The 23,813-nt window shown below is 33.7% G+C and overlaps 2 protein-coding genes, 1 long non-coding RNA gene and 1 other non-coding gene across 5 annotated transcripts; 2 read left to right on the forward strand and 2 right to left on the reverse strand.

Moving 5' to 3' along the window:
• Positions 1-3,780: 3,780 nt before the first annotated feature.
• On the forward strand, positions 3,781-7,235 carry LOC105972098 (uncharacterized). 2 transcript variants are annotated; one of them, XM_012997035.2, is made up of 7 exons: positions 3,781-3,906; positions 4,587-4,661; positions 4,772-4,992; positions 5,634-5,856; positions 6,143-6,228; positions 6,332-6,423; positions 6,495-7,235. In XM_012997035.2, the coding sequence occupies exons 1-7, from the start codon at positions 3,892-3,894 to the stop codon at positions 6,734-6,736; spliced, it is 954 nt and encodes a 317-aa protein (XP_012852489.2). In that variant the 5' UTR covers positions 3,781-3,891; the 3' UTR covers positions 6,737-7,235. The 2 variants fall into 2 exon arrangements, with proteins under 2 accessions (XP_012852489.2, XP_012852491.1); XM_012997037.2 differs by lacking the exon at positions 3,781-3,906 and having other exon boundaries at positions 4,366-4,661.
• Positions 7,236-12,845: 5,610 nt separating this feature from the next.
• Positions 12,846-12,927, forward strand: TRNAS-CGA (transfer RNA serine (anticodon CGA)). The gene has a single exon. It is a non-coding gene; the product is annotated as a tRNA-Ser (tRNA).
• Positions 12,928-17,297: 4,370 nt separating this feature from the next.
• Positions 17,298-18,070, reverse strand: LOC105972046 (protein NDR1). The gene has a single exon (XM_012996978.2). It carries the CDS (start codon positions 18,000-18,002, stop codon positions 17,442-17,444), a length of 561 nt encoding a protein of 186 aa, XP_012852432.2. The 5' UTR covers positions 18,003-18,070; the 3' UTR covers positions 17,298-17,441.
• Positions 18,071-19,272: 1,202 nt separating this feature from the next.
• Positions 19,273-21,909, reverse strand: LOC148765632 (uncharacterized). The gene is made up of 3 exons (XR_016029255.1): positions 21,741-21,909; positions 20,552-20,708; positions 19,273-19,731 (listed from the first exon to the last, which is right to left on the reverse strand). It is a non-coding gene; the product is annotated as an uncharacterized LOC148765632 (long non-coding RNA).
• Positions 21,910-23,813: the final 1,904 nt, after the last annotated feature.

Below are 23,813 nucleotides of genomic sequence, written 5' to 3' on the forward strand. Positions count from 1 at the left end.
CTCAAGTTAACTGAAGTGAGATTGCGCAAAACTTTGTGTTTGTTCTTGGCGGATATTTGTTAGTGTTTGTTTTTATTTTTTTATTTATCTACCGATTTTCTAAAATATGCCCTTGTGATAAAATATTCGTCATAGTACTGTCCACAAAAATAATATTAATCTTTTTGGCGTTTTACTTTATTTGTCTTTATTGACCGGTCAACATAATAATATTATTTAGAGCAACTCTAATGAAATTATTAAATGAGTTATCAAATCATTTAACTACCATTTGACTCCTACAATTTAAAAAAAATGTTCTCCAAAGAGGTTATTAAAATGGGTTTGTATTTTGATATTTCTCCTCTTTGAATCTAAAAATACTTTCAGCAGATTGAGTTATCAAAAAAGTAACCACCTAACCAACCATTCACAAATTGACATGTGTCAATTACATATAAAATTATCAAAATACTTCTGATTGATAATAAAATTTGATAACCATAATTGGAGTAGATGAGTTTTAAATCTATTTTAAAATATTATCTTAAATATCAAATGAGTATTTGATAATCCAATTTTGATATTTAGCATTGGAGTTGCTCTTATGATGTAATATAGTAATTTTGTTGTGTTAATATTACTGCACTACCTAGTAATATAGGAATATTACTATTTTAAACAGTAATACAATTAATATTAATATCAACCACATTAATACTACTGTGTTTACCAGGGACGAACCGTTTTGAAAAGAAAAAAAATCGACCTTGAAGACCGACGGTCAATGGTGACTACAGTCAAAATTGAGTTAGGGGTCACAATTGAATAATTGGTCAAATTGTGGTTAAATTGGGATTAAATGGATGAAATTATAGTATATTAAAACGTGAGAGGGTGTGTTACTCATTTACACAGCTTTGCCTTCTGTCTAAACTTTTTTATAAAAAAAGATTTAGGGTAGCTCTATATTAGAATAAAGGGTAAATTTCACTTTTGACCCTTGTACTTTGGCTCAAAATCAATTGACCCCTTCTACTTTTGATTGCATTGATTTGCCCTCATGCATTTGAAATATAGTCTCAATGTGACCCTTGCCGTTAGTTTTCAGGCATTTTACATCAACACAGTTTGGTCTAAGGTCTGAAAATTACAAAAAAACCACTCCTCCAGTTTAAATAATTATAAAAAAATTAAAAGAAATAAAAATAAATTGTAGTTGTTGTCCACTATGCTTTCTCGTTGTCTTGAATTTTTTTTTTGTCTTTTTAATAATTATTTAAATTTGGAGGAGTGGCGTTGTTGTAATTTAAGAGCTTAGACCATACGGTGTTAAAGTCAAATGTCTGACAACTAACAGCGAGGGCGACATTGAGACAATTTTTCAAGGGCATTAGACAAATCCATGCAATTGAGAGTAGCAGGGAGTAAAGTGATATTGAGTTAAAGTACAAGGGGGAAGTGGAGGTTACCCTAGAATAAATTACGTACCATATGCTTATTTGTAATAATCAATTTAATATATGTTGATGATCTTTATATATACGGATAAATTTTTATAAATTAATACAGTTGGGACCATAAAAAATTCCTATTAATTTAACAAAATATTAACTTGTCTATAAATTAATAATTATTAATTTATGAAATTATTTTTATTATTATCTTCAATATATATATATATATATATATATATATATATATATATATATATATATATATATATATATATATATATATATATATATATATATATATATATATATATATATATATATATATATATATATATATATATATTGTACGTATATATTATTCATTGTACCATTAGTTCAATGTACGATAGAGCATGTTTCTCGAACGAAAGCTCTTAAAACAACAATAGTATTGACAATTTCTTGTTTAGTTACGAGAAAACTATACAAAAAGTTCTAACCATGTTAAGAAAATTGAGGGATAAGATTGATGATGACGTGGACTTCAACAAGAAACAAGCGACAATTAAATTATATTTTACTACGCCATCATAAATCTATAAAAATATGTATTGTAATATGTAATTTAAAAATTATTTTTATGCATTATTAATTTATACTTTATATGTGGCTTTTTAAAATTTTCGAATGTGTATTATCTTATAAATTTAATGAATTAATAATTTAGCGCGTTGCCCCCGAGTCGGGACCGCGAAAAAATATTATTAACAAGATTATTAAGTTATCGAGTATTAATTTATCAAGATTCTACTATACATATATAATTAAACACATAGGTTCAATGAAAATGAAGTTACAAGGGTTAATAAATGGAGCTCCATCACAAAAATAAGAAATATGAAATCGGAGGAAACAAACCCATTCCACTTCACTAAAAACAAGCCCAATAAGCGATAACGGTGATCATATGCGTTAATAAAATGTATTTTATGTAAAATAATGGGAAAATTACAGTTTTCACTCCTCAAATTCACACATATTTCACATTTAATGCTCCATATTCACAAAAAAAAACATATTTAATCTCTCATGCTTTAATAATTTACTATTTTCGCTAATTTACCTTTAATCCCTTAGTTTAGGCAATGATGAGGAACACGCTTGATTCAATTACTATTAACGAAAAAATGACAAAAAATGTTGAATTTTTAGAACTTGAGGGACCAAATTTATATTTTGCGAATATAGATGAGTAAATGTAAAATCGATTCAAACTTCAGAAAGAAAACCGTATGTTTCCGGTAAAATATTATAAACAACTTCATATATACTCCAAAAGAATGTATTCTAATGGAGTATAAAAATATTAATGCAAGTTCGTAAGGATGACATATTACATGGTGTAAATTTTATTTGAATTGACGGTATAAATAATATCTTTAAGATTTTAGAATTTTGAATAATTTCCAAATGAAATATTGTTTTTTCAAGTTATCGTGAGCAAAGTTATGGTGAAAATTGAAACAAATTTTTTGAATCCCGTCACTTCTAATCCGAATATTTTTGATTTTGTAACAATAACTTTTCTTACGAATCTCGAAAGGTCCGATTTTCAATTTTTGGGAACGAATTGAAATACATATTAGATTTCAAAATTCAATATTATTTTAATTTCCAATTTTTTTAATTTTTTTTTTGTTTTTGAAACTTATGATGTTTTGGAACAAAATTTGAATTAGTACTTCACTTTCAAAAAAAAAACAGAACGCTCCAAAAGTGCTAATTTCCATCCAATTCATGCTATTTCCATCCGTAATTAAAATTGTCGTTTACACTTCCAAATAATTCAAAATATATTAAAAATTATAATTTTTTCCAATCTTCTTCGTCACGTGTCCTTTATTGACCTTGACTAAATTTTATACGGAGTCCTTGCTAATTTTTTTTCTTTTTGGTAATTAGAGATTACACAGGAATGGTACTATCCCTAGATTTTGACTGTCGATTATTTCGATTATTTTTTAAGAAGATTAATTTATTGTGCAATTTTCAATTCTACACATCGGATGGAATATTCGGCGCAGCCTAGCATTATTTACGTCGATTCTTATCACTTTCTCTTCTTCCATCTACAGTTTTCATTGCAATCAAAACTACCAAGAACAATAAATAAATATATTTATGACAAATTGTTCTTACAGAAATCAGTTGGAACACATCGCAATATCTCAAACACTAAATAACCAAGAACAATAAATATAAGCACGCACGTGTTGGTACAAACGAAACGTATTTTTCAGAGCACGCTGTTTTTAATTTCTTATAACCTTTTTAAGGAAACATTAAACACATGCTCACGGCTTCAATTAATGAAATATCTGATCCTCAAATCCTCTCTCTTCCTTTCTCTCTCTACACACACATTTCTCTCTCTACACACAGTGCCCAGACTTTCAAACTCTTTTTCCCGGCGGCGATGACCGAAATTCCGGTACCATAAGTTTGTCAAGATTGACTTTTTTTTTTCTTTTTCTTTTTTGGGATTTTGTAAGAAAGTTTGTTTTGATCTGTAGTAATAATATTTTGGGATTGTGGGTTGCCTCTGAAATTCCAATTTATTTGACTGGAAAAAGAGGAGAGAGAAAAAAAAAACTGAGTTCTTGGTTCTTGATTTCGGGTTTTGAACCCGGAGACGAAATCTTGACTTGTTTGGGTCCGGATTTGTCGGCGATTGAAAAAATCTGGTTGAATTGGAAATTTTTTTATAAAGGAAAAAATTAGAAATTAAAATTAAAAAAATAAAAAAAAAAAAGAAAGAAAGAAAGAGCATATAGTTGGAAAATAGACTTTGTGGTATTTGCCATTAGTTTTGTTTCTCTCTCTCTCTCTCTCTCTCTCTCTCTCTCTTCTTTCCTTCAGACAAAGAGAGAGAAAATCCCCTTAATTTCTCACTTTCTCTCCCATTGAATTCCTCCCCCACCCTTTCTTTATTGTTTTTACCTTACTCTGTTTCTCTCTCTCTCTCTCTCTCTCTCTCTCGTCTTTTTGTTTTCCCCCTGTTTTCCCTAAAGAGATTGGAGAGAGAATCAGAGCAATCTCTCTCTTTCTCTCTCTATCTCTCTCTCTCTATCTCTGTGTGTGTGTCTGAAAACCATGTTTATCTTTGATAAGGTACCGATGCAAACAAATCTTGAAAGCTTCTTGGATTGCACAACCCCTGTGGTCCCATCTCAATTTCTGCCCAAGGTTTTTTTTTTTTTTTTTTTTTTTAAATAATTAAAATTTATTTGTTGTTTTTTAATTAATTAGATTGATGGCATTGTACATTTATTGTTGTTGTTGTTGTTGTTGGGCAGAGTGAGATGATGAAGCTGAACAAGCTATGGCATCCATGGGAAAGAGAGAACATTGACTATTTTACCCTCGGTGATCTTTGGACTAGCTTCGACGAATGGAGCGCGTGCGGCGCCGGAATCCCGATCGTCTCCGACGACGGCCAGAATTTAATCCAATATTTCGTTCCGTATCTCTCCGCAATCCAAATTTTCACCAGCAATTCATCTCTAAATTGTACTAGGTAATTTTAATTATTATTGCATTGCCAAAATTGATCATCTTTGATAATCTATTTTAATGTTGTATTGCTTAAAACAATTAAGAAAATTCAAATTTTGGATCAAGAATGTTGTCGTTTGATTTCGTTCTTGGTTCTAATTGAAAGTTCATAAGATCGAAAAAAAAATGCAACCTTTTGATCAAAAGTGTTTTCATCATCGGACCGTTCTTGGTTCTAATTGCAAGTTCATTAAAAACTCTAAATTGTACAAGGTAATTTTAATTATAGCATTGCCAAAATTGATCATCTTTTTTTATTTATTTTAATTGATAATCTATTTAATTTTGTATTGCTTAAAACAATTTTAAAAAATGCAAATTTTGGATTGAGAATGTTATCGTTTAATTTCGTTTTCGGTTCTAATTGCAAGTTCATAAAATCGTAAATAAATGCAACTTTTTGATCAAAAGTGTTTTCATCGGATCTTTCTTGGCTCTAATTGCAAGTTCATTAAAATCTCGTTTTCGTATTGTTATATTTATATAATGGCGACATATGGGCAAAAAAAGAAAATGGAGTTACTCTTAGTTACATTGCTTCAATAATGGTGTTATTGTAATTACATAATCATTTGAAATATCGAAACTTGTTGATTTGAATAGGGATAGGGATGAAACGGACTCGAGCGAGACTAGAGATTCGTTTAGCGATTCATTTAGTGACGAGAGTGAGAGCGAGAAGTTGTCTAGGTGGGACGGATGTTCCTCCGAAGAAGGGCTTTCCGAGCAAGATTGCTCGTGGCATCCAAACGCTCGATTGGGTAATCTTTATTTTCAATACTTTGAAAAGTCGTCTCCTTACGGAAGAGTTCCCCTCGCGGACAAGGTAACCAGCCCATCTTTTTCTTTTTTATTAGATTTATAATTAATTAAATACTTGAAATAATTTTTTTTTCTTTTGAAATGAATCAACGTCTTCAGAGAATATTCGTCTTTTGTCTATTGTGCATTGCTTTTGAAAACTAACTAAACTTTTTTCTTTAGAATATACTCTTTCCTTTCGATCATGTATGTCCATTTTGTCAAGGGCATCAAATATGATTCCGTTACGCAAAACGTTGAATTTCTTTATTTATTTTATTTATTTATCGGTTTTCATTTTTTCTCTTCAGACTTTTAGCTTGGCGGAAAGATACCCTGGATTAATGTCTTTGAGAAGTGTAGATCTTTCACCTGCTAGTTGGATGGCCGTTGCATGGTTAGTCATCTTCACTCGTAAAATCGATAAAAAAACGAGATTTAAAGAAAATGTATATATATGTACTCATTCGTCTTTTTGTGAACAAAAAAAAAACGCATAGGTACCCTATTTATCACATTCCCGCCGGAAGAGCCGTTAGAGACTTGCAGACGTGCTTCCTCACTTACCACACACTTTCCTCTTCTTTTCAAGGTATATTCCATTTTTATATTCCCTTCGTTATCGAGATAACTCGTCTCCTCACTATTTTTTTTTTTTTATAGATATGGATTTTGAAGAAGATGCGGAGAATGTCGAGAGGAAAGGGAAAGAAGGTGAAAGCATAGCTCTGCCTCCGTTTGGTTTGGCGACTTATAAGATGCAAGGCGATGTTTGGATATCCGACAAAATGGGCGGTCAAGATCAAGAGAGGCTCTTTTCAATGGTGAGTGTTGCCGATTCTTGGCTAAAGCAATTACACGTGCAGCACCATGACTTCAATTACTTCATGGGAATTCGCCATTGATAAGAAGCATAACCGAAATAAAATCCGTTTTTTTAGTTAAACCCCTCCAAAAAAAAAAAAAAACCAAAAAAAAGAAAAATTAAATTATATCGACGACTAGAATGCTTTTTCTCCCGTGTTTTTTTGAGTATTCGTACCGAGAAAACGAGAGAATTAGTGAGCTTTAGAGGTGTAGAGAATTTTCTCTGGTTTTTAACGTGCGTTTTTTTTTTTTTTTTTTTTTTTTTTAATTGAGTTGGTTTTAGAACGCGTAAAGGTGAAACTAACAAACGCCCGTTTTTTTTTCGGACTTTTTTTTTTCCGTAAGAGGTGGTTTTATTGCAAGAGCGATTTAGATGAAGAGAGAGTGAAGTTCTTGGGGGGTTATTAACAGTGAAATAGGGGCTTTTATATGTACAGGTTCAGGAGAAAAAAAAAAAAAAAAAAAAAGTAGACTTTGCAAATTTTATATGTAACATAAATTTCAGGACTTGTTATATTATATTTTTCCCGGATTTTACTATTACTGCTAATTATTTTCCTTACAGTTTTCCAGTTTATTTTGCCATCTTAATTTTAAAACTAGTTTGACAATAGTTTGAACCCTAACTGATGCCAGTAAATTTATGATTTTTTATTTTTCTTTTATGATGGGAAATGATAAATGCATAACGATTTTTATTAAATGTAGGATATTGTTTTTAATTTTAATTTTTATCTCTATTTTGGACGCACTTTAGTAGCAAGAGATATTTTAATACAAAAAATAATTCTCGTCCTCCACTTATAACTTTTTTTTTTATTAAAATGTAAATACTATAAATCAAAAAAAGTCGTAGACAATTACAACGGGTATACTCGAGAAAATTGCAGAACCTAATGCAGAAATCAAAAGAAATAAACTAACATAAAAGCAGAAATAAAAGTGGGAAAAACCCACGAGAGCCTAGCATCTAGATCACGCCCTCATGGGTGCATAAAGCTGCCCGGTTGTCCGTTCGTCCTTGAAATCGCTAGCTCCGGGTGCTGGCAGAACATGTCCGAGTAAACATGTAGCTGAATCTTCCTTGTGAGGTCCTTCAGAGAAGTTACAATTTTCTCAAATTTTCACTTGTTCCGAGCCTCCCAAATGTGGTACACGAGACTTGCTAGTGCACATTGCTGCATCTTGCTACGGTACGACTTCCCTCGTACGTCTTTCTTGAGCCATTTAAGTGCGGCATCCAATGTGGTTGGTCTTATGCGGATACCCAACCATATCCGTATGTTGGTCCACACCTCTCGAGACATGCTGCATGCGAAAAAAAGGTGCTTCTTAGTCTCGTTCTCCACACCACATAAGACGCATTTGGAGTTGACGGCTTCACGTGAGCGTTTCTCCACTCGGTCCATTGTGGCCAATCGATCCATGGTTGCCATCCATAAGATAAACGAGTGCTTTGGAGTCATAGATGGCGCCCAAAGAAGTTTACCCCACGGTTTGATCGGGGCCTTTGCCCTAATCCAGTCGAATACTTTGCTCACATTTAATTTGCCAAGCTCTGTAAAAGATTCCAGCTTAGCAATAAGTAACTGAGTAGTCCCCGCGCTCTCCACCAGTTCGCCCCCGATCCGGATGATGCTCTTGAAGAAGGGTGAAGCTGTAAGTGGCGGTGATCACTCCCATATGGTTTGTCCCTTGAAATATAACTCATTCACCCACTGTATCCACAGAGAGTCTTTCTTCAAGTGAAAATCCCACAAATTTTTCACAAGAAAGCTTCGATTCCAATCAATCAAATCAAGAAGACCCAAACCCCCTTCTTCCTTTGGTTTGCACAGCCTCGGCCACGTTACTTTTGGGGCCGCCGCACCCCATAAAACGTTTTGCATATTGTCTCTATACGATCGATAACTGCATGTGGAATCGAAAATATGGATAATCAATAGCAGCAAGTACCTTGAACCACGGTTTTCAAAATCTCCAATCGTCCTGCATAAGAGAGAGTTTGGCGAGTCCATGCTCCTATGGCTTGCTCGATTTTATCGAGCAATGGTTGATAGTTGAGCACTCGTAATTTAGATGCAGCGAGTGGAATCCCGGTTTAACTCTCGCTAAGAAGATATTAGACTTCGTATGATTTGCCTTGAGCCCCGAAACCTGCCCAAATTCGTAGACCGTCTTGGCGAGGATACGGACCGATTACACGTCTCCTCGAGAAAATACCATTAGATCGTCCGCAAAGATCAAATGTGTGATCTTGTGGAGATGACACATCGGATGGTAGTTGAGTTCTCCAATCGGACGTACATTAAGTAGCCGGGAAAGATACTCCATGCATATCACGAACGTAACATGACTATATTTATTCTCTACAGTTTCCAAGCCTCAAACACATTTGAAAAAAACTCTATATTTATTTGTCTTTCATATTTAATATTGAGTATAAATAAATTTTTACCTCACTTTCAACCGTATCATCTTGAAAAGCCGACAGATTCATGCTTTTGATGATTAATGGTGTGATATTCTTCCAAAATAATGTCAATGAAAACTTATAAAAAGAAAGATTTTAAAAAATTAAGATGAGATATATTAAGTTTTTTTTAAATAAATTAAATCGAGTAACCTTAATCGACTACCAAAACAGTCGATTAACACTTTAATCGACTATCAGAGCATTGTCGATTAACTTAATCGACTACCAAACCACGTAGTCGATTAAGGGTCCAGCCTGCGTGATTTTCTCTACCCGCGCCGTCGTCCGTCTATCTACCAAAAACCCTAGATTTGCTCTCCATCTCACCACACCGCCGTCACATCACACAATCACCTCCCCACTTCAATAAATTTTTCGCCTCTGCCACCTGCTGCACCACCACACTTCGCCGCCTGTTGCACCACCACTCTCAACCGTTGATGTAAAGTACCACGACAATCTAATCTTCACAAAACTCTAGGAAACTTCAACCGACGGTGAGTGATTTTGCTCCTATCCCTTCCGGATTAACTTGCTGGAGCCGAAGGACGTGGTCCCCACCGCTCTTCCTCTCCGGCTGATTCTTCTGCTCCTTGTCGGTGTAAGCGACAACCCTCATGACCAATGTAGAGGCAGTTGCCAGAGAAAAGAGTGATTAAGAAGAAAAAAAAAGAAGAAGAAGAGAGAAAAAAGAAACGAGAAAGGAGATGGGATAAATAAAAAATGAGATTAGGATTTTGAAAGAGTACATTGAACAATTAATGGGAGATTTTTAGTTCTTTTTTGTTTTTAGCACAAAAGTAATCCAATTCCAACTATGCTTCACGAACATGGATACGCAGACACTGCAATACGCGGATACGGACACAGCGATACGACATTTCTAAATGTTGGAAAAATTGAGGTGTTCACCTCAAATTTGAAAAATATTGAAGTAAAATTCCGTGATTGTTTCAAAGAATAAATTATGGAAACATAATCTACGCTTCGAGTAGATAATTGTAGTGTGTTTAAATGCTCAAGTCCAATATGGGATGAATGAGAAATAAATGCACAAAGTAAGTACTTCAATGAGCTAAAGTGAACTCAAAGGGCTTGGTGGGAGGTGAAAAGTCACCTATCCCACTTTACGAAAAGAGCATTAATGAGAACATTTTAAATAGTGTCAAGTGGATAGCTAGAGGTATAATCAAGTGTGGGCTTAAGTACCAAGCCACACGCGCGCCGCCGCCGCCCGCCCGGACCGAGCGCGTGCGCATGTCCGAGGCCTTTGGAAATGTTTGTTTTGGGCTTAATTATTAATATTTAAATCTAGAGTTGTGTCTTTTGGAACACAACTTTCTGAACACTATAAATAGAGCCCTAGTTTTCCAGCAATCTCACTCAATCATCCAAGCATTCATAAGCATATTTGTTGCATTATCTTTCTTTCGTGTCAATACAAGTCCAAAACGTCTTTTCGTTCGTTGTGTTCCAACAGTTGTTGTGCTGCTCTGTTGGAATTGTAAGTCGTTGTATCTTGGGAGACAATTGTTGAAATCGAAGCACTGTAGCGGGGCAATTTTTTCTTAAGGAGAGAGAACAAAGTTCTTGCCTCGACTTTTCTCTGTTTCTCAAATCTCTGTTCAACTATCTCGAAAAACCTCTAAATAAAAATTAACACTAAAAAACTAGGATACGGATACGTGGGGATACGCATAAATATAAAAAGATATATGTGTAACGCCTCGTAAAATTCTCGAACATTATTTATCTCACTTAAGAGTAATTTATTTTAATTATACTTCAAAAAAAAATATATATTGGGGACTAAATTAATATTTTGAGAAAATCTTGGGAATTAATAAGTAAATAACAAAATAGGGCAGATTCAATGAATTTGACCTGGCAGAAATTTATTCGGTAGAAATTGAGAGATTGACACCGCATCAATTCATGCAGAAACAATTTTTTTTGCTAGACACGTCACATGTTTTCCTTCCCCTCTATAAAAGAAATCGACAAGTTGTGTTTTTCTTCACCCTACTTCACGCACTAAATTTACAGAGAAAACAAAGATGGAGGCCAAGAACTAAAGAAGAAGAAGGAATTTCTAGGTCAAATCTAAATCTCACAAACTCCACAAATAGAAGGTGAGAAACTATGGTTTAGCCCAATTTCTTGCTGCGCACAACATCCCCAAATTATTTCCTTGGCTTGTTCAAATTCTTGAGTTTATTAAGTTTTTGAATTTCTTAAATTCTCAGAGCTTATGTCTTTTTGATTTCTTCCCATGATTTAACTTATTGCAGTCCTTTCTTTTGTTGATATAATTATGGGATTCTATCATATTGATTGAAACCGATTTTAGCAAGAGATTTTGTTAAATCTTGAACCTTATTCATGTCCCCACCCTTGAGGACGCTCTTGGGGGAGCTTGGGCCCGGGATCTTTTGGCAAGACGATTGGGCAACATCGGGTTGTCGGTGTCTAGTCTACCGAACGAAACCCACTTGATTGTTTGGACTTTTGACGATTTGGAGGTAAACGTCTTGAGGCCAAACCAGCACATTCCGATTGTGCCTAATGCATGTTTCCACTCGAGCGGCCACTCGAGTCGGAATGGAGGGATAAGGGTTAAAAGGGATAATTGGGAGATACAAGGTTGGAGATCCCGCCAACAAAAAAATCAAATTTTGAGCCTTTATATATTTCTTTCATCTTATGCCGATTAAATTTCCTATTGCGTTTCTTAAAAACTATATACTTTCTCACTAAGTCATTTGGACTTATTCGTTTCCTTTCTTGGATGTTATGCGCAGGTTAGGTATCAAGTGGTCATGTTATTTTTCTTAAACTATATATTAAATTGAGTCGATTTTCGGATAAGTCACTCAATTGGGCGTCTTTGTAATAGAATAAATAGTCATCTATTTTGAACTTTGTATTTCGTATTAGTTCAAGTTGTAATGCAGTATTAATCCTTTTCGATATCATAAATAAAGGTTTTGAAACTTTAAGTTTCGAATTTATTTTATAGAATTATAGAAATTGTTTTCGGTGAATTATAAGAGTAGTTGCCTCCAAATCGGGGCGCTATAATATGGGTATATTTATAAATTATTAAAATATAGGGGTACATTTATAAATTGTAAAAAATATTTATAAGTCGTCAAATCGCAAAAGAGAACCGCTTGCCCTTGCTGCTCCCCTGCTCGTGTTCTTGATCGTCGTCGCCGCTAGAATTTTGGACTTTTAGGTGCTCTTATAGAAGACAGAGACAAACTCAAAATAGAAGGATCCACTAGCATAAATTTGTAATATAGAGAAGGAAATTCGTATTTTTTTATTATGCATTTCTTTTAAAACATAAGAGTAGTGTCCCAACTTTTTTAAAATTGCGGACACTTCCCGTCACTGGTGTTCTATTTTTAGCAAAATTACGACATAACCCGATACGGATGTCCGAGCCGAGTCCCGACGTGTCTGAGTGTCCAGATATCGATTACGGGACTCTTCTCCTTCTAGAAGTGTCCATGCAGCATAAAATTCCAACAATAGTCAAATAGAGGACAACTACTTATCAAAAAAAATAGAGGACAACTAGATCAGATTCGAATATCCATTTTATAATTAAATTACTAAGTAATATAAAATGATAAGTTGACCACTTGATCATCCATAGCATCAAAGTCAATATGTCCGAGTGGTTAAGGAGACAGACTCGAAATCTGTTGGGCTTTGCCTGCGCAGGTTCGAATCCTGCTGTTGACGTAATTTTTTAATTTTCGAAATAACTTTTCCAATTTCATCCTTTTTATTAAAAATATTGAATGTTTACGGGCGGAAAACAAATAAATAAGTAATAAAAATATTAATAATAGATATATTTAATTAAAAAACTTTTTAAGAAAGAATTATAAAGATAATATTATAAGTGAATAGATTAACATTTCATAAATCCTCATTGTGCTGTACCAAAATCAAGTACCCTTTAATATTACCTTCTCATTTCTTTTTTCTTTATTCAATCAGCCTAGAGGAAGTAATTGCTATTTGCTATTATAACCAGTGTGCTGAAAGTAATCTGTTACAATCTGCAATTGTAGTGTGCATGCATATTGTCTTCATTAATGCAGTTTTCTTACAAGAATATAATCCTTAATTAGGCTATATTTTTCAATTTACTAAAAGTTCTTTGTTTTTCACTTTCGCCTTCATCCTATCTGAGTAACTGCACTCCGTCAGATCCGTCCAATCCCATTGCACTCCCTCAAATATGATTCTTCCTTTTTTTCTGCTATTGCCATCGTCGAAGCTTTGCCACACAGCCACTTATATAATCACACACCTACATAGACACACATGCATATACGATTTTGGTTACTCTTCTTCCCATCCGCTGTAGTGTGCTTGCATATTAATGCAGTTTTCTTACAAGAATATAATCCTTAATTAGGCGATATTTATTACTATTATGGCGGTAATTTGATAAACACATTTTCGGCACTAATACTTTTTTCGGATTATGACAACCGGTATTTTTCAATTTGCTAAAAGTTCTCGGCTTAATCTCACTTTGCACCCTTGAAATATACCATTTTGGCACTTTGCACCCTCGAAACAAATTAATAGCATTTTGTACCCTCGAAACACAATAAATCATGCATAATGCACCCCCAAATGAATTTTTAAAGCTAAAAAATATAATTTAAGGATGCCAAATGTCATTTTTTTTTAATTCATCAATCATTTTGAAACTATAAAGTGCAAAAATAAAAATACATTTCATCAACATTTAAAAATTATATTTTTTTTTATCGAAATAAAATATTTTACGAAAAAAATCCTTCAGCTATTCCGTTATCAAGTTATCTGGAAATTATTTTTTCTTCCAAATATTTTCCACCAGTTACAATAAAAGATCCATTAATCGAATAACTTAGTGATAAAAGTTTATTTTATTTTATTTTGTAAGTAAATATAGTTTTTTAAATAATCCGGAGTTATTTTTATTTTTTTCCCACTTTATCCGCTCGAAATTAGGTGGGGGTTCAAGAGTATAACAATTTATTTTTTTATTTTGCACCCCGAGAAAAAAATAACACTAATGAAAAATGAAATTGTGTTTATTATTCAATTTATGGTGCATTGTGAATGATTTATTGTGTTTTGAGGTTGCAAAGTGCTATTGTTATTTTTTAAGGGTGCAAAGTGCCAAAAAGTTCCATTTTAAGGGTACAAAGTGAGATTAAGCCAGAATTGTTTGGATAAATTAGAAAAACCCTCTGAACTAAGGCTAAATTAAAAAGACACCCCTACTTATCCATAATTACCAAAAACCCCCGACGTTTGTTTCCTTCTTACACAAACCTCCCGACGGTGTGTTTTTTTAAGGAATCTTTTTTATTCCAGTGATTATTTCGCGAAAATTGCTAATTCTACCACTGCAGACATGACATTTTTTAATGCTATTTCCAAAGAAAAAAAATTACCCTCAGAGGGAGGTTAAATTTTGTCTTCAGTAGAATCGACATTTTTCATGAATAATACAATAGTAGACATAAATATTGTTACTCTAATCGGTCAACAAATCAAACAAAACAAAAATGCCAAAAAAAAAATAATATTGATGTAGTTGACAGTAATTAATATTATGTTGACTTGTCAACAATTCAAACAAAATACAAAAAAAAAAAAAACCAATATTTTTGTGGTTAATAGTAATTGTATTGTCAACGACAGTACAATTACGTAAATGTACTGTCAACGACATTACAATTACACGGTCATGGCCATTATAATTATTGTTAATGACAGTACAATTACGGTCAACTTTCAGCGGCGGGCGTAAAAGAAACGGATAAACTTTTTAGGGAAAAAAAAAAAGTCAACGCCGGAAACCGGCAGCAAAAAAAATAATCAGAACAAAAAATTAAAAAAAGAAAAAGTCAAAATTGGATTTTTGTGGTCAACAATTTATTAATTTGAAGTTAAATTAGGATTACAATTAGGAATTGAGTTTAAAGGGTTGGGGGTAATTTTGGGGTAAATTACAACCACCCCCTGAGGTATGGTTAATTTACGAAAAAAACCCCTCTCGTCTGGTTAATCACATCTACCCCTCAACTATGATTTTTTCTTACATCTCCACCCTTATGGTGTCAAATTCAACATAATCATCTAGATTTCGTGGAATGTGCTCTACTTTGTACTCGTTTTGTGTAAAAATATAGTTTATGACGCACCACAATCTGATATATACAAGCCAAAAAACACATATTATGATCATCTTGCTTCAAAATGTGGAGTTTGAATTTAACCATATAAATTATAATCTATATAATCTCGAAAATTACACTAAATTTGAAACCGCAAGGGTGGACGTGTAAGAAGATTTTTAGTTGAGGGGTAGTTGTAATTACCCAAACAGGAGGGGTTTTTTGTAATTTAACCATACCTCAGGGGGTGGTTGTAATGTACCCTTAATGTTGCATTTATTTATAGGGTAAATTACACCCACACCCCTTAGGTATGCTAAAATCACTTTAAGGTTCATGTGGTATTGATAATTACACTCACCCCCCTGAAACAAAGTTAGAAACTCTAATGGGATAATGCATTGGATATGTTATTCCGATAGAGTTCTAACGAACTATTAGTTTCCGGAAGTGGTGGAGACAACAAAGAGTTATGGGTGATTTAGGAAATGTCGGGGGAGCCATGTCATCCCATAAATCTATGTTGTGTCATGTTGTCTCCACCACTAACTAAAAGTGGTAGTTCGATAGAACTCTATCGGAATAACGTATCCAATGAATTATCCCATTAGAGTTTCTAACTATGTTTCAGGGGGTGAGCGTAATCATCGATACCACATGGACCTTAAAGTTATTTAAGCATACCTCAGGGGTACGGATGTAATTTACCCTTGTTTATAATACATATTAAAGAAATGGACTTATTAACAAAAAAAATATAATCCCTGGACCTAAAATAATAAAGATAGTTGGTGAGAGACTTATTCATAAAAACCACATTTCAATACTCAAGAAAACTAAACATCACCTCCACAAAAATATAGTTTAATTCCAAAAAAGGACTGCGATTTTTTTGTAGTGCTGGACCATCACCTAAATGGTTTTCTTTTGCGAAAACCACCCCTGTATAATCTTGAATTGCTGAAAAAACCCTTATATTAAATAAATTAGCACAAAACCCCCTATGAAAATTTGTCAAAGGCAATAAAGACCCTCTGATCTCGACGTGAGATACACTCGCGGTTTGTGCGATTGGGCATTTGTTTTTGGATCAGGAAAGACCAAAATATCCTTTAAAAATATATTCCGCAAATTAGAAATTCACCTCAAAATTACAAGCCCAAAATGAAAGTTTTCATATTTTTTAATCCAGTTCCTAATGTTTTCAGAAAGGCCCTCTTCCTCACCATCCAACAATATTAAAAGTCTCACCTTTCCAAAATTGAGAAGCAGAATCCCTACAATCCGCCCACGATAATTTGGTTGTCCATAATTTAGTTTACGGAATGGAGTAATCGTGAAAAAAAACACAAAAACACACACACACACACACACACACACACACACACACACACACACCAAAAATGGCAGACTTTGTTGCAATTTGCTTCCCCTCTCTTCAACTTCATTCATTTTGCTTCGATGCACAAGCTTCTCACCATTGCAATCACTTATCTCTCGTTCTTCGACTCATGGGTTGGATCCTTTCGGCGCGAATCCTAGACCACGAGTGCCTGTGTAGGAAGGGGCAGGGTTGATGGAAGGTGGCCTTTGGCTGGTGGCGGTCGTCGGCTGATGGCGCAGGCGTTTTGACGGGGAAAAAAAACATTATATATTTTTTTCTCTCTTTCTTTTTTGTTTTGTTTTTTGTTTTGTTTTTCTTTTCTTTTCTGAGTTTTGTTTAGAGTAGATAAATTCATCAGGGTAACGCAGTCATTTTATGTAAGTCAACCGCCGATTTTAATATTAAGGGGCAATGTGCTTTGTTAAAAACAATATAGAGTAGTCTATGCTAATTTTTATAACACAGGGATTTTTTCGGTCATTCAAAATTACACAGGGACTTATATGCAATTAGCACTCACCTAAATTAGCACAAAGTTCAATAATTGCACTCACATGAAATCATACACAAATAAATATTTTTATGCACACAAATATCCTAAAACAAAACTAAAATCACAAAACAAATAATTTAAAAAATAACAATAAATTGAGTTGATCAATTCGTATATAATTATCAGAAAATTAACCGACGAGCCTAACGGTCTTCTTGTTGACTTCCTCACCGGACCCATCGAGGCGCACGTTAGCCTTCACCACCATGGCCTCCCTCTCCAAATACCTACCGCACCGCCTGAGCTTAACCGTGGTCGCCAACTCCACCCGAATATCCACCACCGACCCACCGGAAACCTTCACGAACGCATCGTCCCACGGCAGCCCACTTGTCCGCACCACCACCCTACGGTGGGCCGTCTTCTTCAGGCCCTGATAGAACCCGGGGGCGGTGTAGTTGCCCACCGCAGGCAGACTCGTGTTCGTGGCGTAGAAGAAGGTTAGGTTGAGATCGCCGTAACGGATCCCGTTAAACGGCATCACGTTCTGAAGCTTGAGGTCGATGAAAATGAAGGTGTTGAGCCTGGTGGCGTTGGATGAACCCGTGGTGGTTTTTAGGGCAGGTACGTACATATCCTGTATGTATAATCTGGGCTTGTGTGTAACGAAGCTTAGCGAAAGTATTACTATGACTGGAGTTAAGATTATCACTATGCAGATTGTCCATATCGAGATACAACATTTTCCCATTGGAATAATATATGTATAGAACACAACACACACAAAAGAAGAAGAAGAAATAAATACATTTATAGAACTATATTTTCTTGACTAGGTTATATATATATATATATATATATATATATATATATATATATATATATATATATATATATAATTTAAATAAATCCCAAGAAGCTACCCATTATTTATTCTTTATCTTTAAAAAATCTTAAGTTGGAATGATTAAAGAAAGACCGCACAAAGTCAATAGATTAAAAGTCAAAACTTGGTGATAGTGGGAGGAAGAAAATAAAAGGGAAAATTACAGATTTCAACTCTCAAGTTGTACTAATTTCACATTTTGTTGACAAAAAAAACATTTGGTCCCTCATGTTTTAATAAGTTAACACTTTTTCGTCATCTCCGTCAACTTATTGTCTGTTAAGGCAGTGATGGGAACAAAGTTGATTCGGTTAGATTTTTAATAGAAAATTGACGGAAATAACTAAAAGTGTTGAATTTTTGGAAAATGAGGGACCAAATATATTTTTTATAAACATGAGGGACCGAATGTGAAATTGGTACAAACTTGGAGATGAAAACTAACTTTATTTTTTTCCAAATAGAATAGGTATGACTTGAGTGGATGGCAAGTCGAATATTTATGAATAAATTTGCAAATAATTTTTTTCTCTAGACTTGTATTCAAATTAAATTTGAAATACATATGGCCGTGTTTTAAATAAGTTTCCCGCCATACTAATACTTTGAAGTTTGAACTATTTGCATTTGATTAAGCTAACTTGATTTAGTTTACTTGACGTAATTTAGCTAATTGATATGCCACTACAAAAAAAACAGTTTTATGTGACGCAAAAACTCGTCGCAAAAACTCAGTATTTTGTCACAAAAAAATTTAGGTGACAATATTTTTCGTCACAGCGATCGTCGCGTAGGCCCCGTCGCGAAAGGTGTTATGTGACAAACTGAAGTTTTCGTCACAAAATATTGTGACAAAAGCAAAATTCGTCACATAAAGTTCTATTGTTGTGACGAAGTGGTCGTCGCATAAACATAATATGTTCGTCACTAAAAACATTTGTCGTCACAAGAGGTGATCTTTTCACTTACTTCTTGTGACAAATTATTTTGTGACATAGACATAATATCTATTGAGACAATTATTTCGTCACAAAAGAAAATTTACAACAAATATATAATTTGCTATATAATATTTATATTATTCATATTTAAATTAAAGAAACTAATAATACAATTCCACAAAACTAAACAATGATTTCGGAAATAAAATTGTATTGCAATATATCGTACAATTACACATACAAAATACATGAGTCAATAAAATCAAATTGAAACTTACATTAAAAAATAAACTACGTAATATATAGACACCGTCCTTCCTTCAGTGGAGCGATATTCTTCCTCCTCACAACCTTGACATAGCCCTATCTCTCAAGGCAGAATAAATTGTAGAAAATGCTTTCACATGGCCCTGGATTCAATGACTAAATAAAATGTAGCAATTCTATTTCCAAATTCCAACCATTGCATCAAATGATGAATTGGGAGTTCTCGAAAAGTTGTCTAACTTCTGAATTCTTTAAACTAAAACCTGAAAATCAAAAGATTTATGACGTTGAATAAATACCTTAGAGATATCAAATGTATAGTCCAAACTCACATGTTTCCTTTCCTTCTGTTGTAATAACACCATCCTGCATCACAGATTCATCACCTTCAGAAAATAGGTTCCGAAACTATTTACACAATTAAATATAAAAAATAAAAAATAAATAAAAATCTGATAGAAATTGATTCCTGAAAACAGGAAAATAAAATATTTTTTTACCATTTTTCAGACATAAATTTGGCACTGTCATAAGGTTAAACAGACACTGCTCAGTATTTCCATTTACGTCAGTTCTTGAGCGTCCTGAAAAAAGAACATAGATAACGAGGGAAATATTTCAAGAAATATGGAATATAATCATCTTTTTTGCTGTTTCACTCGAAACCACAGAACTCCGTTGTTAGGAGATTTTATTATTTTCTTCAAAATGAATCGGTCCTAATATCCATGAATGCATCAAAAACCTCGGAAAGAATTGACACGAGAAGAAAACTATTCCACGTCTGAAGAATAACTAAAGAAAAAGCAATAACAAAACCGTATAACACGATAAAAAAACATTTGAAATAGATCGGCTGCATAAATATCTGTCATTTGAACTATATCACAGATATAAATTGTAACACAAAGCTCACAAGGCCTATATAAGAGTTATACCAAACTGAAACCTTTTTACCTGTATCTTTGTAGTCTAAGTAATCCCTCGGTGTAGACGAGGCCGTATAAAGGGCTAAAAACGATAATTTCCAGTACTAAAATCCCTTGAAATAGACTATGTCTGAGAGAAAAAAATCACGTTGATTAGACTTATCACATGTTCAACAAACAGCTCTAGCAAACTGATGAAAACAAAAAAAAAACACGATTTTTAATTATTGCGAAAAATACAAAAAAGGCAGAGTTAAGAAAGACGAGTTTATCGTACCACAAATGCCAAGACTAATGCAATAGCAAAAGCCGATCCACCAAAACCGTTTTGGAGACCAACAACCATTGAAAGAGCAGTCACTGTAGGTGAATGAGAAGACGGCATACCACCAAATCCAACCAGCTGCTTCAGATCCCAACGGTTTTCCTTATACCTACGCAAAGTACTCGAATGTCAAGAAAATATTAAATCACAGTTTCAAACTTCCAAGGATGTTAAAATTCAGATTTCTCTAGCCTATTCAGCATTTATTTGTATATTTTACAAGTTTACCTGTTCTTAGCTAAGCAGCAGAAACCACAATTCAACAACAATGTATCAATTAATTAATAAAGAAATGGGAAACAGCGTCTTGTAAAATGATCAAACACCTGGTGTGCGACATTGATAATTCTCTCAAGAAAGTCCAGTATTTCTTCTATCATCCAAAAACCCCTTTTAATTCTCTCTCTCTCCTACAAACACACATCACAAAACATAAATCAAGAAGATAAATTAGAATGAGGAAACCCCATTAGAATTAGTAAATCAGGGGAAAAAAACACAGCTAAAATAGTGCAAAAAAATAAAATTAGCTACTGGATATTAAGACATGAACTAAGAAACATAAATTCGACTTGCTATGAAGCTTCAGATGCCGAAACAAGTAATCGACTAATTATTCAACAAAAACTTAGAGAAATCAGTAAAGTTAATGCCGATTTCAACAGACACCGGCGAAGCAGATGAATCAGCAAAGGAGAACACGAAGTATTTTCGCAGAAGATAATTAATTAATAGTAAACAAGAGCAGGGGGATTCCATCTATGCGCTTCATTTCTTCCTTTAGGGCTTCATTATTGCACTTCCATTGCAGCATCATACTAGAAAACTACATAATTCTGATTCAGAAAACCTAATTTAAATTCAAACATCGAAGAAACCATCAACGAATTTCGAAAATTAAATTAGATATCATTAATTTAATTGTGAGAAAAAAAAAACCCAATTTACGAACTTTTAGCCACAACCTTAACATTACATTTCAGATTAAGAGAGAATAAAAATGATAGAGGGGTAGAGGCTCAAAATAGCTAACTTACGCACTTCTAGCCAAAATTCTAACATTCGATTGCAGATCGGGAGAGAAAAAAATGACAAAGGAGCAGAGGTAGAGATGTGTAGAGATTGAGAAAAATAAAATTACCTTAGTTGAATCGGTTGAGAGGCTACTGGTAGCGGAGGCGACAAGCGGAAGGCTGGCGGTGGTGGCGAAGGTGACAGGCGGAAGGTGGGGGGTGGTGGCGAAGGCGACGGGCGGAAGGCTGGCGGTGGTGGTTAACATGAGAGTCGAAACGAGAGAGGAAAATAATAGTAGATTGCTAAATGGCCAAAACAAATATTTAATTGCTAAATGGCAAAAAAAAACCAATTATCAAGACTTATTCTTTGAAATTTATATTATTTTATTACTTTTAATACTATTATCACTGGAATCTACTATAATAATTTTCAATTAAAATATAATGCATCTTTCACAATGAATTTGCGTAACATGTTTTTAGATTTCATATGTTTGTTGTACGCCATTAAAATTTAAATATACAAGTTATTTTGCATCTAATTGAAGTTATTTATAAATTATTTAGTTGTGACAAAATCAATTTTGTCACCATAAAAAAATGACTGTGACGAAATACTTTGTCATAAAACAATTAAATGTTGTCACTTAAATGGGTGCACCAATTGTTTGAATGAGCTAGCCATTTCTTTCCACGACGAATTTATAATATTGTCACATAAAACGAACTTTATGTGACGAAAACAATTTTGTCTCATAAAACATTACTTATGAGACGACATCCGATTTTGTCATATAAACTTGTTATTGATGTGACAAATTTAACTTTCGTCACAAAAAATACATTTTTTTGTAGTGTGCCTAATTGGGCCGACCCAATGGGCCTACAATTTCCTTACATACTGGGCCACGAGCCCAATATCGAAGACCACAATCACCGAGGCCCAATAACCTTCAAATAAGGTTTGGGCCCAACAATCTCATTTAAGCTATAAATAAAGGTTGGAACTCATTCTTCAAGGTACGTCCTATTAACTGAGCAATACTATCAAATGTATTCTCTGGACTATTTTCACTATCAGCACGTCTGACTTGAGCGTTGGAGGGGTTTCCGCCGGATCAACCCCCGGCTTAGTTCATGTGTTTGCTCTTCCAGCTCGTTTTCTACACCACCCTAGGTGAGTTACATATTAGCATCATCACTAATCATAAGTAAGAAGTTTATAGAACTGTAGCTCCGAAGATCTGCCGCCGGAGAGAAAAAAATTCAAAAGTCTAAAGTCAACTTATCGGAATTGAGGAGTCATTTGAATAGAGCTTTGACGACCTTCAGATAATGAAAATTAATATATATATATATATATATATATATATAAATATATTGTATAGTGAAATTGCACATCACCCCCTAAAAAATTATAATTTTTACACTTTACCCCCTTAAAATTTTAAATCTGAATGCCCCCTTCAAAGTGTTATTCTTTCTGCAAATTGCCCCGATAGCATAAATTCGATGGATTATTCATCGGCATTTGAGTATTTTTGTTGCGCATTGCCCCTTTATGCCCCCTTTACATGTTATTTTTGTTGCACGTTACCCCTTAAAAACATTAACTTTTTGCGCATTGCCCCTTTAAAATGTTATTTTTGTTTCACAATGACCACGAAAAATTGGCTTCTGGGGCAATGTGCAACCAAAAGAATATTTTGAAGGGGGATCATCCAGCTTTTGAATTTTTAGGGGGAGGGAAAGCACGAAAATGGGAAATCTGTAGGGGGTAAAGTACATTTTGTCCTATTGTATATAATAAAAAAAATTGAAAAAAAAGAGAGAAAAAACAGGATTTGGACTTGTATGAAATGAAATATTTCAGAATTTGATTTGTTGAAAAAACATGATTGGGTGTTGTTGGCTGCTAGGGTTTGTCCGTACACCGTGATATATTATAATACACCGTAGTATATCATAGTACACCGTAGTATATCATAGTCTACTACAATATTGACAATAAATAAATAAATAAAAATATGTAGATTGAATTAAAAAAATAACAAAAAGCACGTTTTTTTTTTTTTTTTGTAATTTTCAATATTATGTAGAAAAAAAGTTTTTTTAATGGTAGTGTAAACTATTGTACAACATAGTATACCATAGTATTTGTAAAACTGCTGAATTATTTAACGAAAAGGAAAAATATT

Source organism: Erythranthe guttata, chromosome 13 (assembly GCF_056151865.1).
Source record: "Erythranthe guttata isolate IM_541 chromosome 13, IM_541, whole genome shotgun sequence".
Classification (NCBI taxonomy): Eukaryota; Viridiplantae; Streptophyta; class Magnoliopsida; order Lamiales; family Phrymaceae; genus Erythranthe; species Erythranthe guttata.

What these genes read in the sequence shown, in the direction of transcription:
- LOC105972098 (XM_012997037.2), top strand. Translation starts at nt 4,569, where the DNA reads ATGTTTATCTTTGATAAGGTACCGATGCAAACAAATCTTGAAAGCTTC. An exon ending in TCATCTCTAAATTGTACTAG is followed by an intron (nt 4,993 to 5,633) that starts GTAATTTTAATT and finishes TGATTTGAATAG; the next exon opens with GGATAGGGATGAAACGGACT. An exon ending in AGTTGGATGGCCGTTGCATG is followed by an intron (nt 6,229 to 6,331) that starts GTTAGTCATCTT and finishes AAAAACGCATAG; the next exon opens with GTACCCTATTTATCACATTC.
- LOC105972046 (XM_012996978.2), bottom strand. Translation starts at nt 18,002, where the DNA reads ATGGGAAAATGTTGTATCTCGATATGGACAATCTGCATAGTGATAATC.